Source organism: Xenopus tropicalis, chromosome 9, assembly GCF_000004195.4.
Source record: "Xenopus tropicalis strain Nigerian chromosome 9, UCB_Xtro_10.0, whole genome shotgun sequence".
Taxonomy (NCBI): domain Eukaryota; kingdom Metazoa; phylum Chordata; class Amphibia; order Anura; family Pipidae; genus Xenopus; species Xenopus tropicalis.
The window spans coordinates 9,285,072-9,299,747 of record NC_030685.2 but is presented as its reverse complement, the minus strand read 5'-3'; the positions used below and the strand labels follow the sequence as shown (position 1 = coordinate 9,299,747).

The following is a 14,676-nucleotide window of genomic DNA, read 5'->3' as shown; positions in this document are numbered from 1 at the left end:
TTTGGTGATGAAAACCTTAAATGAGTAGTTTATCTTAACTTTCAGCATGATATAGAATGACCTGTGAACAACATCTTTAAAGCTGTAATTGGGGTCACAGCCAAAAAAAAGTTTGCTCTATGAGACTACATTTTTTCAAGTATTTATTTTAAATTTCATTCTGTACATCAGGTTGTTGGTCTATTACAAGTTGCTAATACTTATCACAGAATAGGTAACATTTCTGGGCATCTTGCCAGGAGCATGGTGGGTTTGTAGCCACCGAGGGGGAAAGTTAGAGCCCTGGAAAGAGATTTAGAAGTTCACATAGAGGACCATGGACAAGGGATTCTAGATCCTAAAGTAAAGGTCCTAGAATCAATGCCTGCAAGAGCATATTTGGGTATTCTGCATCTAGGAAAAACCAGGAGTGTAGGTAAGATAGTTGGGCAGCCAAATAATAAAGGTAAAGCTCAGGGAGGTTAAGAAATCCTCAGTCTAAGGGAGCTGTAAGCGATCCCCAGGAAAACCTTGGTTGTTTTCCTGCCCATAAAAAGAAAGAGAGAATTTCATAAACTTAAACAAAGAGAGATTTAGGAATTGGATAAGAAGAACTGTCATACAGCTACAAGAATTTCAGGGGAAATACCGTTTTAAATACATTGATTCTGCCCCAGAGGGAGATGGGAAGCCTCTGCCATGCCACAATGGTGAAGAAGTCAGAGATTAATGGGTCAAGGTTGAGCTCTTGGAACTGGTAGCGTATGGAGAAATGCTGACACCTATATATTTAAGCTGCTCTCCATGCCAGTGGGGTATTAGCATACAAAAGTAAGGGGATTGATCAAAGCCTGGTTCCGGACTGGAGAGAAATCCAATTGGCTGGGAGCCCCAGTGCACTTCTTGGGCTGCGTTTCTCATGAGCCTGCTATGTGGGAGCAACAGCCTTTCCAAAGAGATAGATACCTTGGGGCAAGTAGCACTACCTGGGGTATTGAAAGAGTTATTTGGGGAAGGGACATATTGCTGGGGACTGAACTAAACATATGCTTTGTCCAACCGGAGTGGAGTGTGTGACTGTGGAACATTGAGAGACTGTGCCAGGGGTTGATAGCCCACGTGGGTTCCCCAGGGCAGGATTGCTGGTTATAGTAAATACTGTTGCATGGTCATCTTTTATATAAATTTTATCTTGGTTACTGCAATTGGTGAGTGTTTTATTTTTCTAGTGGAATTCTGCTACGGTGTGCTCCTCAGGGCCCACTAGGTAGAGGCACTGTGCTGTAAATACCTGTTCCCCAGTATCTTTCAAGGAGGTTTCAGGGCTTCTGGACTGTCATAGGTAACAGCCAAGGAAAGTGAGTGTGATCCTGTTCTACAGGAGTGTGCCAAGAAAGGGTTACCTATTTATAAGATTTTCATTTTTTTACTTCCAGGAAACTTCATGCCCCTAAATAAGAGGGTGGAATATCATAGCAAATATGAAGACTTTGTGTCCCAGCTAGAAGATTCCGAGTTGGAGCCGAATTTCACAGACTTTACAGTTCCAGTATTGGTTCAGAGCGTGTACGTTCTTTCACATCATTGATCTTTACCGACTCCACTCAGCAGAGCTGCACTGACAGGTTACTTTACCCGATTGGCCAGCGGCTCAGTGATAATTATAGGAAATCTATTTCTACAAGGAGCAGAGTTGCACTAAATACTCACTGTATTGCATTGCGTTATTAGGATTTGCTGCTAATATTATTTGCATTATTTTGGGAATATAAGGCTAAGTATGCACTAAAAGAAATGCTCATCACCAAATTAGCAGATCCTAATCTTCTAATGTGGCCCTATACTTGCCCAAGTTAACAGCGGGACCATAATGTGGGCCTATGAAGACATGGGAATTCTCTGTGGTATTCCAACCTGCCCTATAGATATCTAGCCCAATTAGATATTTAATCTAATATTACTAAAGAACCCATACTCTTGCTAATACAGTTTACTTATAATGCCTATTGTTGCTTGCAGGGTTACATTTCCAATTATAGAGCGCGAGATGGCGGCATTAAAGGATATTATTATAAACTGCAGACGAATGACAGGTAAATATCAATTGCCTACTGGTGCACTGGTAATTATAAAATTGTATAGTAGATAAGGTTAAACACAACATCCACTGAGTTCAACCTTTTTGTCTAAGTGAAACCTACCTAGTACGTGGTGATTTAGAGGAAGGTGAAGCCTCTCTCATTTGCCTCAGAGGGAAGGAAATACCTTCCTGACTCCAAGATAGCAATAGGACCAGTTCCTGGATCAACTTTACATTTCAGTAACTTTATATATATCAAAAAAGCCATTCAACCCTCTCTTGAAGCTATCTAATGTATCAGCCAGTACAAATGATTCGGGGATTCCACAACTTTACGGCTCTTACAAAAAAACCCTCCTTCTATTCTGAATGAATGCGCTCATGTCCGTTGGAAGGCCCTACTGGTAAATAAAGCATTAGAGAGGTTGTTATATGATCCCTTTATATATTTATACATAGTTATTATATTTCCCCTTAAAGGAACAGTAACATCTAAAAATTAAATTGATTTAAAAGAATCGGCAGTATAACATACTGTTATCTGATGAGTAACCTGTGCTTTTTCTCATTTTTTGGCTTTAAATGGCTGCCCCCATGGCTACACAGCAGCTTGTTTATATAAACTAGAGCAGTGCTGTCCACCTGTCTGGCTGCTTTGATAACTTTCCTTTGTGTTAGCTTTAAATGGTATCAGTACTGAGATTAACTGCCCCCTGCATGGTTCTCACCTCAGATCCAGGCTGTAAACCCCCTGTATTGTTTAAAAATGTAATCCCTTGTGTTGTTCACACCTTTTAATCCCTACATCGTTCACCCCCTGCAGTGTTCACACCTCAGGCTGTAATCACCCATATTGTTCACCTGTTCACACCTCAGACTGTAAGAGCAGTAGAAACCCAAAAATAAACCCTGCACACTATAAAAAGAGAAGGCAGAGTATGGCACAAACAGGCAGCATAGGGCAGGCAGAGTATGGCACACACAGGCAGCCTACAGTGACACAATGCTGCCACTGCTCCTACAGTCCTACAGGTCATGCAATAACATGGGTGTGGTTTCAAGTGGGTGTGTTTTTTAAAAGGGGAGTGGTCAAAACTAGCTTCCATTATCGGCCCTCCACCACGGAGGCCGGAAAAATTCCGGCCCTCGGTGCCACAGAAGTTGGACAGCACTGAACTAGAGTAAAGTTTCTGAAGCAAAGGCACCAGTTTAACCAGTGCAAGGCAACAGTACATTGCTTTTTAATTACTTTCATTCACTGGAGACCATCTATTCTAGCAGTTCTTAAGACTTTTTCTGTTTTATTAGTATGCTTTTTGAAAATGGAGACTAAGGTTTCCATTTTAAGGTATCCATTTACTAAGATAGCGATAATGACCTGCGCTCTAAAGTGCAGGTTTACTAAACTGCAAACACTTCTGCCATTGTGGTTTTTCTCACACAAATATATATTATTGTATTCATGCTACATAAGTTATCGCCCAATATTCCCATTCTCCTTCCATTTATTTATTAATGGAAATAAAATTGAAGTCTCAGTGTATAAGACTGAACTGGGGATTCAGAATGGTAATATACAAGTTCATGGTCTTTGTTTTCTTGGGTTTGTATGAATATGGCTGGGAAGCCCACCTGACAAGGGAAGAGTCAAATTTCCAGAAGATGATGCCTCGTTCTTTTTTGTTCACTAATGCTACAGATAATGTCCAAACCAGCTCTATCAGCATTATCACTCCCATATAAAGAAATGACAAAGCCTTGGAGCAGGTTCCCTTCATAGACTTACTAAGGCCATCCTATGAGCAGTTAACACTGTATAATGAACAATACAATGCAAACGAATTATAAATCATATTCACATCAGAATAGATAACCTGCTATATGATGGGGAGAATGCTCTCTCTACATACATATTTTGGTTTTTCTCTTTTTCAGGTGTTTCCCCAATCATTGTCCTCACACACAAAACTAGTGGGGATTATTTTGAGGCTGAAAAGAAGTTTAGATGTTTGGGTGCAGAGGTGGTTGTGGCAGTGGAGAACTACTCCGAGGAGGATCAGATACAGACACTGGGGAGAAGTACAGATTTCCTCAACCTCCTTAAATCTGCTTTGGATCATGTCAAATTCAGGATGGGCTACCCAAGGAACCCAAGGGAAGAACGTATAGAGAGAAAGAAATTTCTGATCAAATATTTCAACAAATTAGAATTAGAAAAGAAGGCCCATGAGTTTGAAGTACAAAGGGAGGTAGAGGCTAGGAAAGCACCATAGGCTAAAAAACGGCCTGCAGCTTTGATGCAAGATGAACACAGAAAAAAGTCTGCAATAGTATCATCACAATCGATGATATATTGCAATGTCAGATATGTTTTAATTTGTATAAAACACAGAAGTAAACTTAATTAGCATAGTATGTTATATACAGTAGCAGACTACAATTACATTTAGAAAATTAGCACCCGATACATACAAAATCTTTGGTGTGTATATTTAATCTGATAAAAGTTACTCCTGTGTTCCCTTAGGGCTCTGGCACACGGGGAGATTAGTTGCCCGCGGCAAAACTCCCTGTTCGCGGGCGACTAATCTCCCCGAGTTGCCTTCCCCTGCCATCCCACCGGCGAACATGTAAGTCGCCGGCGGGATGGCAGACGCGGCGGCGCGATTTCGCGCAAGTTTTGTCGCGGACGACTAATCTCCCCGTGTGCCAGAGCCTGTACCTGATAGTGTTTAGATAATGACATTATAATTATCAGCCTTCAAACTGAATTAAAAAGGGAAAAAAATATTCAAAATACCCATTATTCTATGGGCATATGGTAACATGTAGCTAGCAGTGAGGAAATGTATTTTTTTTTCTTCTTTTCTTTCATCTATTTAACCAGAACAATTCTAAATATTATCCACAAACGCTCTCAGTTTATGCAGTTATACTGACGTTTTATACACAGTGTGGGGGGGAATTCACAAAAGTGGAGTAAAAGCGGTGGTAAAACTGATGTAAAACACTTTCTCCATATTCCCAAACAGGAATGCACCTATATTCTGACTCAATTGCCACGTTTTAGTTCCGGGTGAAAGAACTACAGTTTACAGACACTTTTGTGAATTTGCCTTTTAGACAACATTTTCCCGCCATTTTCAAAACTGAGTAAAGCTCAGTGTAACTCTGAGCTCTGTTTCACTCAGTCTCCATTTCACAGCTCTTGTTCGGGTCCCCTGGGGGGGTCATTATATTAATGGGGATTAGCAGCCTATTGTCAGGGGACACGTTTCTGTCTAACCCTAGAACAATAGGTGCAGAAAACATCATTAAAACATTGATAAACAAGTGAAACATTGATGAAACAAATAGTGGGAAACCCCAGTGGCAGAAAAGAGCGATCTGTTTAGGGCACAGAAGAAAATGGAGTCCTAGTCAGGGCTTTAGATAACAAAGCGTGCTCTTCTCAGGGAGTCCGTCTCGGGAAGAACCTGCCACATAAGTGGGGATTTCTCCCTCAGCAAACACAGCAATGGTTTAGGCAATCTAAAGTATTATAAGAAATAGCTCTGGTCTGGCAGGCTGTATGAATAAATGTTATTTAAAGGTACAGCGTCCTGTCAATAAACCTATCAACTTTGCCTTTGTGTGTGATTGTGAATTAAAGAGGTTCCCAGGGAGGGGTATTACAGCCCAGTCCAGCCGGACTCTGACCTATGGGTGGGCGATATCGGGTTAATTTGATTGATGCAAATCTGGTTTCTAGGGGTCATTCACCAACACAGTTCTGATTAAATAATATACAAAAATATTTTATTTTATGCTCATCGTTCATAAATTGCCACCAAGCTGTGCGGCATAGCATTATAGCTGGCGTGGTGCCAATTCTGGGGACACCAGTTCATGCAATGGCCATAATGGCCACAAATCAGATTTGCCTTTGGATAATAACTCATATGGGGTATTACCCTGGAGTTACTGTCATATGCAGTCGTAGTCCAAGGTTCCTTAGAACCATCCCCACAATTAATCAGAACAGGCTGAAGCAGGCCATTGGCACTTTTCACATGTATGAATGCAGTTACCTTTGTCCCCCAGCAAAAGGGTTCCAAGGAGGCTGAAGCACATTCTGATTCCCCTTTTAAAGGGGATATAAACCCTGCTGCACAGCGCGGCTCAACCAAACGTTACTCAGCTGTTGCTGGACTACAAATCTCAAAATAATGTAACATATAATGAAGGGTGAGGCATGCTGCGTCACGCGTCAAAAAAAGTTGCGGTCGCATCAAAATGGGCACGGTCGCATCAAAAAAGGGTGCGGAAGACAAAAAATTGCACGGCAAACCCGTTTCGCAAATTTTGCTGTCGTTTCGTGAATTTTCCAGCAAAACGGGACAGATTCGCTCATCACTAAAAATCACCCCGTTACTGTTTGATCAAATTTTGAATCTTTATAGTAAATTATTCACTATATACAATTTATATATTGTTTTAATACATTAGAAATATTGTTTGCTGCATTATAGTTTGGTGTTTAATTCCCACAATATGCCAAACTTGCCAACCCTACTGCAAATATACTGCAGGCAATGCCACCTCCTAACTGGTTTGACCCTAATAAATACAGTCATAGAAATAATTGTGCTTATTAATATAAACAAATACATCCAAAACCAGTCTCCTCTTGGTACGACTTTAATGACAAAGTTTTAGGTAACAACAGAATTCGTCAGGTATTTGCTAGAAAGGGTCGAACCCTACGTGCTCTGATTTACTAAAAGGCATTTTCCTTTTCACAGAAAATTGAGTGAAAATTGCTTTTTCCCCATAAGTTTGAATCATTTTCATATTTATGAAAAGACCGGTTTGGCCAAAATATTTTCTGCTCAAATCCATTTTTTGAACAAAAGTGAATTTTCCCTACTATTTACTTACGTGTTTCCAGCGTCCCCACAAGGAGGAAGCAAAACCATTAAGACTGTAAAATCCCAGCAAGTTTTCCAGAATTATGTTCAAATGTAACAATAATTTGTTTGCACGGGGCATTTATTTTTAATAATGGAAATACTGAAATAAAAAATGTTTTGCACAGTAGAGAAAATATGTTTGCAATAATACATTATCTAAAAACCTCAGAAATACAGTCTGTTTCCTATATAAAGGTCCCCTTACACGTTAAGATTTGCTCCCTTGGCGAGATCGCCACCTACGGGTGGGCGATATCAGGGAGCATGTAGGCTAACTCGGTCGTTTGGCCCCAGGCAATGGGGCAGTCGGGGGACCACATCAACGAGCCGATGCGGTCCCCAATCCGACTGAATTTTCTAACCTGCCCAATCGATATCTGCCCAATTTCAGGCCAGATATCGGTCGGGCAGGCCCCTCGTTTCTGCCCCTAGGGACCAATATTGGCAGCTACAATCGGCCTGTGTATGGGGACCTTAAGGGCCAGATTTATCAAAATGAGAGATTAGAGCTCAATACAACACAATTCACCCACTTTTTATTTATTCAAATGGGATTTTCAGAAGCGTATTTATTAAATGGGGAACTCTATCTTTCACCCACTGATAAATACGCTTCTAAAAATCCCATTTGAATAAATAAAAAGTGGGTGAATTTTGATAAATCTGCCCATTTTTTTCCCACTGGTTTCAATATTTTCTGTAATTGTAAAAAAGTACCTTGTACTTAATGGTAACTAAAGGTACCCATACACCTTCAGATCCGCTCGCAAGTGGATCTTCTTCCGATATCCCCACCTACGGGTGGGCGATATCGGGAGAATCCAGGCTAATTCGATCGTTTGGCCCCAGGCCGAATTATAACGACAGGTATAGGAAAAGTCGGTCCGGGGACCACATCAACGAGCCGATGCGGCCCCCGATCCGACTAGATTTTCTTACCTGCCCGATCGAGATCTGGACGATTTCAGGCCAGATATCGGCAGGCCCGTCAGTAGTGCCCATACACAGGCCGATTAGCTGCTGAATCGGTCTAAGGGACCCATATCGGCAGCTAGAATCGGCCCGTGTATGGGGACCTTAAGTTGCATAAATCCATGTTGGTTCCCAAAAAATCCTTAGGACAATGTTATTCATAATAATTTGTCTCCCATGGGCCCCAAAATTTCAGGAGAATGAGGATCACTGCATATGAAAACACTTTTAATGCCGCTATCCAGCTTAATTGGGGATAATGTCTTTTATCTGGTCTCAAACATTCCAGATAATAGATCCAATTATTTTTTACTTGAAACCATTTTTTTCCTGGGGAAAAAAGTTGAAAAGGGTAAAGAATTTCTACCCAAAGTTAGTAAATCTCCCCCTAACACTGAAGATACAGGTATAGCATGGTGACGTCTGGCAGTTACTGTTGTTATTATTGACTTTATTATAGATCCCTCTCGTGCACGTATTTGAGAAGGAATTTTTTGCGCTGAGCTCTGTCCCTTATGGGGTCCCGCTGCTCTTTCATACAAAAGCTCACGTCTTTTAGTGCTTTATGGATCAGCTCCAGGAACAGTGTGTGTCTCCCCCGGGTCTTAAAGTGATCCTCGTCTGTATAATTCTCCACTGCCAGTATCTCCTCTGCCCCCATGCCTTCAAATATATTGCGCAGCTCGGCAAAATCCCCGCTGGTCTTGTTGGTCAGGACGATGATGGGAAATATCCCTGCAGGAAAGTGAATTAGAGTGATTATTTTCACTAGGTTTCATAGATAATGTGAAACCCTAAATGCTTGCAGCATTGGAACGGCCATCAGGGAATGTGAAAGGGTTTCCAGTTTAGCGGACATTAATGGGTGATTTAGATATAATTACCCCTTATTGGGGCAGAACAGCCCTATTGGGTTTATTTCATGGTTAAATGATTCCCTTTTCTCTGTAATAATAAAACAGTACCTGTACTTGATCCCAACTAAGATATAATTACCCCTTATTGGGGGCAGAACAGCCCTATTGGGTTTATTTCATGGTTAAATGATTCCCTTTTCTCTGTAATAATAAAACAGTACCTGTACTTGATCCCAACTAAGATATAATTACCCCTTATTGGGGCAGAACAGCCCTATTGGGTTTATTTCATTGTTAAATGATTCCCTTTTCTCTGTAATAATAAAACAGTACCTGTACTTGATCCCAACTAAGATATAATTACCCCTTATTGGGGCAGAACAGCCCTATTGGGTTTATTTAATGGTTAAATGATTCCCTTTTCTCTGTAATAATAAAACATTACCTGTACTTGATCCCAACTAAGATATAATTACCCCTTATTGGGGGCAGAACAGCCCTATTGGGTTTATTTAATGGTTAAATGATCCCCTTTTCTCTGTAATAATAAAACAGTACCTGTACTTGATCCCAACTAAGATATAATTACCCCTTATTGGGGCTGAACAGCCCTATTGGGTTTATTTAATGGTTAAATGATTCCCTTTTCTCTGTAATAATAAAACAGTACCTGTACTTGATCCCAACTAAGATATAATTACCCCTTATTGGGGGCAGAACAGCCCTATTGGGTTTATTTAATGGTTAAATGATTCCCTTTTCTCTGTAATAATAAAACAGTACCTGTAATTGATCCCAACTAAGATATAATTACCCCTTATTGGGGGCAGAACAGCCCTATTGGGTTTATTTAATGGTTAAATGATCCCCTTTTCTCTGTAATAATAAAACAGTACCTGTACTTGATCCCAACTAAGATATAATTACCCCTTATTGGGGGCAGAACAATCCTATTGGGGTTAATTAATGTTTTATTGATATTTAGTAGAGGTATGGAGATCCAAATGAATGGGCTCCTTAGTTTCAGCTGACAAAGTATTTATTTGAATTTTCAAGATTTTTTTGTTTTATTTATATTTCTCGAGTACAAAAACATATAATTACCTGTCAGATCTCTGCAGTTTTTAAGAAAAGGTTGAATTTCATCTATTTCCCTGCCACTTATGGCTTTCTTGACACTGGGTGGAGAAACAAACACAGAAGGAAATGATTAGAGATTCTTCATAGGGACCTGAAATAATTGTGTTATGTTATTCGTAACCTACAGCCGATTCAGTACAACCCGGCCCGGTGGTTGGGGATCCCTGACCTACAGTATTTATGTAATACACTTACTGGCCATGTGTAGCCAGGACAAAAAGAAAATGTTGAAGTGAAAGTGCCTGTTACTGTATGTCCAGCTGTTTGCATTTTTGAAAGTGGGCTGGGCTAGAATTAACAAATAGCCAATCAGGCCACTGGAAAATTGACAGCACCGAAGCCCTACCATACTGTTGATGAGTTATTCATGAATTTGCAGCCCAACAGTACACTCACACTCAGTCTGAGATCACTAAAGGTTTCTTTATCCCACCGGGCAAGGTCCACAATGCATCTCCCCTTGCTGGTCCCCTTACATATTTGTACATAGTTATCATACACCCCCTTAGGTGCCATTTCTCCAGCATAAATTGCCCCAGCTTAGCCAGTCTTTCTTAATAATTCATCACTTCATTCCATACCCTTTGTAAGCTGAGTTGCCCTTCTCTGGACTCTCTAATTCAATAATATCCAGTTGGAACACTGGGGACCAAGCCTACACTGCATATTCTAGATGCGACCTTACCTGTCTTCATCACTTCATTCCATACCCTTTGTAAGCTTAGTTGCCCTTCTCTGGACTCTCTAATAATATCCAGTTGGAGCACTGGGGACCAAGCCTACACTGGATATTCTAGATGCGACCTTACCTGTCTTCATCACTTCATTCCATACCCTTTGTAAGCTTAGTTGCCCTTCTCTGGACTCTCTAATAATATCCAGTCGGAACACTGGGGACCAAGCCTACACTGCATATTCTAGATGGGGTCTTACCTGTGTTTTGCAAAGAGAAAGAATGCCCCTCCCCATTGCCTGCAAATCCATACCCTCATAAAGCAGGGCAGGACCTCGTTACACCCAAGTTTATTATGTACAAGTACCCCCAGGTCCTTCTCCATCATGGATATGTCTAACTGAATCCCATTAAGGGTATAAGTGGCAGCATATTGTTACATCCCAGGTGCATGACCTTTCATTTATCGACATTGAATCTCATCTGCCACTTAGCCGCCCAGATTGCCAGTCGGTCAAGATTCTGCCGCAAGGTGCCAAATCCTGGATGGAATGAATTACCTACATAGTGTTGTGCCACACAGATACAATCCATAAGTCATTCAAGAGTAATGTAATTAAAACTAAACTCTGCCATTTGAAAATGTGAAACTTGAACTTCATGCACTTATTAGCCCTGCGGCAATCAGTAATCTCTATGGAGAAATGATACCTCCACTGTGTCGTCACTCTGTAATGTGCATCTGAAGTACAAGAACAGTACCAGAACTTCCCTCTCACCTGTAGACAAATATTGGAACAACGAAATCTGCAAAATTTGGATTCACATCATCATCCTCCAGCCGAAACATCATGTCCTCGTAATTCTGGTTCCATTCTACTCTCTCATCCAGTGGGACAAAGTTACCTGGAACAATAGTGATATAAGGTATATTCTGGGAGGTCAAACAGGGACATTGTCTTTGTACAATATTATGTGTTTCGTTGATGATAATACAATAGAACTACAGCAATTTTTTCAAAATATGTAATTTCCCTCTTTTTATTACACTAAGCACATTAATAGGAAAATTGATTCTTTTAGATGGTTAGACATTTGCTATGAGTCCTGCACCATGTAGCCTTGTGCCTATATACACAGCAGGCAACATCTCATTCTAATATCCTTATTGTTTACAGTAAGGGGTACATTATCCATTTTAATACACAAGTGATACTCAGAGTTCCCTGTATAACTCAGCCTGCAGCCTTGTGCCTTTATATGCGCACAGAACCCCTCAGTGACTGCTAATATCCTTATCATTTACAGTAGGGGGTACATTATCCCTTATAATACATGAGTGATACTCAGAGTTCCCTGTATAACTCAGCCTGCAGCCTTGTGCCTTTATATGCGCACAGAACCCCTCAGTGACTGCTAATATCCTTATCATTTACAGTAGGGGGTACATTATCCCTTATAATACATGAGTGATACTCAGAGTTCCCTGTATAACTCAGCCTGCAGCCTTGTGCCTTTATATGGGCACAGAACCCCTCAGTGACTGCTAATATCCTTATCATTTACAGTAGGGGGTACATTATCCCTTATAATACATGAGTGATACTCAGAGTTCCCTGTATAACTCAGCCTGCAGCCTTGTGCCTTTATATGGGCACAGAACCCCTCAGTGACTGCTAATATCCTTATCATTTACAGTAGGGGGTACATTATCCCTTATAATACATGAGTGATACTCAGAGTTCCCTGTATAACTCAGCCTGCAGCCTTGTGCCTTTATATGGGCACAGAACCCCTCAGTGACTGCTAATATCCTTATCATTTACAGTAGGGGGTACATTATCCCTTATAATACATGAGTGATACTCAGAGTTCCCTGTATAACTCAGCCTGCAGCCTTGTGCCTTTATATGGGCACAGAACCCCTCAGTGACTGCTAATATCCTTATCATTTACAGTAGGGGGTACATTATCCCTATAATACATGAGCGATACTCAGAGTTCCCTGTATAACTCAGCCTGCAGCCTTGTGCCTTTATATGGGCACAGAACCCCTCAGTGAATGCTAATATCCTTATCATTTACAGTAGGGGGTACATTATCCCTTATAATACATGAGTTCATGGAGCAGGGATCTTGTGAACATGGTAAGAACAAATATTATTATCTTCCCTGAGAGGCTTTCACTTCACTAAGTTATCTCTACTGGTAAGAATATTTCTTCCCACCATTACTGCTTCTTGTGGGTAATGATGATACTCTGTATCCGCCCAATCAATTCTCAGTGTATTTATATGTTCTCATTTACAGTTTAGCTTCCTATACCTTCCCCCACCACATTGAGATTGAGAGAGGAACATGATGTAACCACCTTCCACTGTAGTAAAGGAAAGGAAACCATCCGTCCCCCCTTCTGCCTTGCTTACCAAATATCCCCATATAGTATAAGCCTTTAAACACTAATTAAAAAGCAGCAGGTCAGGTACACGTTATATAATTATATTTAGGTCTAAAATAGATTAGCCCATCCTACAAAGCCCAGTACAGAGAGCAGTCACACAAGGATCTCAATGGAACTTACACAGCTGAGCGTAGATTTCCGCCATCTCATAGGGGTTTATCATGGCGCACCCTCTATTGTCCACCATTGTGATGTTCCCTGTAAGTTGGTAGGACTTCCTTTCCATCGTCAGGCCACCATCATTGGCCGCAGCCTCTGCATGCTTTTTGAACCCCTTACCCAACAGGGCAAATTTACAGGAGTTAATGAGAGAAGACTTGCCGTGCCCCAGGAACCCAAAGAGCTGAAGGAGGATCCGAGTGTAGCCCTGGTTCCCCAGTGGGCAATCGTTAAGGCAGAATGACTGTATATACTCCCTGAGCTTATCCACGTCCATCGTAGCTGCTTCTCCTGTGTAGTTTCGCTTTGCCTGCTTTATACCTTCCTAAGACATTTCACAATCGGTTTTAATTATCAGCAACTGGGAAATTGCCAGTGATAGATCATCTGCTTTCAGTGCTCCGTTACACCCAAAACCGCCCTGTTTATCGAAAGAAACATACCCCGGAGGCTCAGTTCAACTCTAACTCAATGAAGCAAGTGAAAGTGAAAGTAGGGAAACCGCTTTTGTTTTGTTAGCTTAACCCCATGAATGCCGAGTTCCAGCAGCTAACACTCGATCCCGTTGCACTGCTGAAGGGAAGGTGCCTGCTTGGCATTAGACCTTCTGTAATGATTGTAGGTAGGAAATATAATCTTATTTAAGAGGTAGAAATCCCTGTCTGAGAAGAAGTTAAGGTCCCCATGCACTGGCAGACATCGCCAAGTGAGCAGATCTTCTCCCGATATCCCCCACCTACGGGTGGGCGATCTCGGGAGAATCCAGGGTATGACGGGTATAGGCAAAGTCGGTCCGGGGACCGCATCAATGAGCCGATGCGGTCCCCGATCCGACTAGATTTTCTAACCTGCCCGATCGAGATCTGGACGATTTCAGGCCAGATACCGGTCGGACAGGCCCGTCGGTAGTGCCCATACACAGGCCGATTAGCTGCCGAATCTGTCCAAGGGACTGATATTGGCAGCTACTATCGGCCCGTGTATGGGGACCTTTACCCAGGTTGTTGCCAAATCTCTTTGCTGAATGCCTGTGAGTAACTGTCTTTTGCCACAGACTTGTACCTTCAGTTTCATGATTCAAGATTCTTTCCATTTCCCAGAAAAGGTTGCTTTTATAATAACCGAAGCACCAAACACTGTGCTACACCTCCCCGCCTGTTTTATTGTCATCCATAAAACTCACTGTACACTTATAACAAGCTCCCAGACAAAGTTCACCTTATGAAACATTCATGGGAAAATACATAAAAAAAAAGTTGAGGGACTTTACAAAATGGGTTTTATACACAATAGGTGGCAAATTTTGGAGTAAAACTCCTATACACAATGGGATAACTTTGCTGCCGCTATGCAGTCTCTGTGGCTGTTGCACCCATTGGGTTACATTACTGCTGGTGTAGCAC

At 41.4% G+C, this 14,676-nt stretch overlaps 1 protein-coding gene across 2 annotated transcripts in view; it reads right to left on the bottom strand.

Annotated features, from left to right (window-relative positions):
- Positions 1 to 8,032: 8,032 nt before the first annotated feature.
- Positions 8,033 to 14,676, bottom strand: part of LOC101733399 — a 28,187-nt gene continuing 21,543 nt past the window's right edge. Inside the window, exons 1-4 of one of the 2 annotated variants that reach the window (XM_004918168.2) lie at positions 13,235 to 13,764; positions 11,433 to 11,559; positions 9,945 to 10,018; positions 8,033 to 8,718 (exon numbers count right to left, since the gene is read on the bottom strand). In XM_004918168.2, coding sequence (XP_004918225.1) covers positions 8,438 to 8,718; positions 9,945 to 10,018; positions 11,433 to 11,559; positions 13,235 to 13,550 — 798 coding nt within the window. In that variant the 5' untranslated portion in view covers positions 13,551 to 13,764 and the 3' untranslated portion in view covers positions 8,033 to 8,437. Of the gene's footprint in view, positions 8,719 to 9,944; positions 10,019 to 11,432; positions 11,560 to 13,234; positions 13,765 to 14,676 lie in introns of those variants that run through there. The other variant, XM_031893742.1, reaches the window with a different exon arrangement.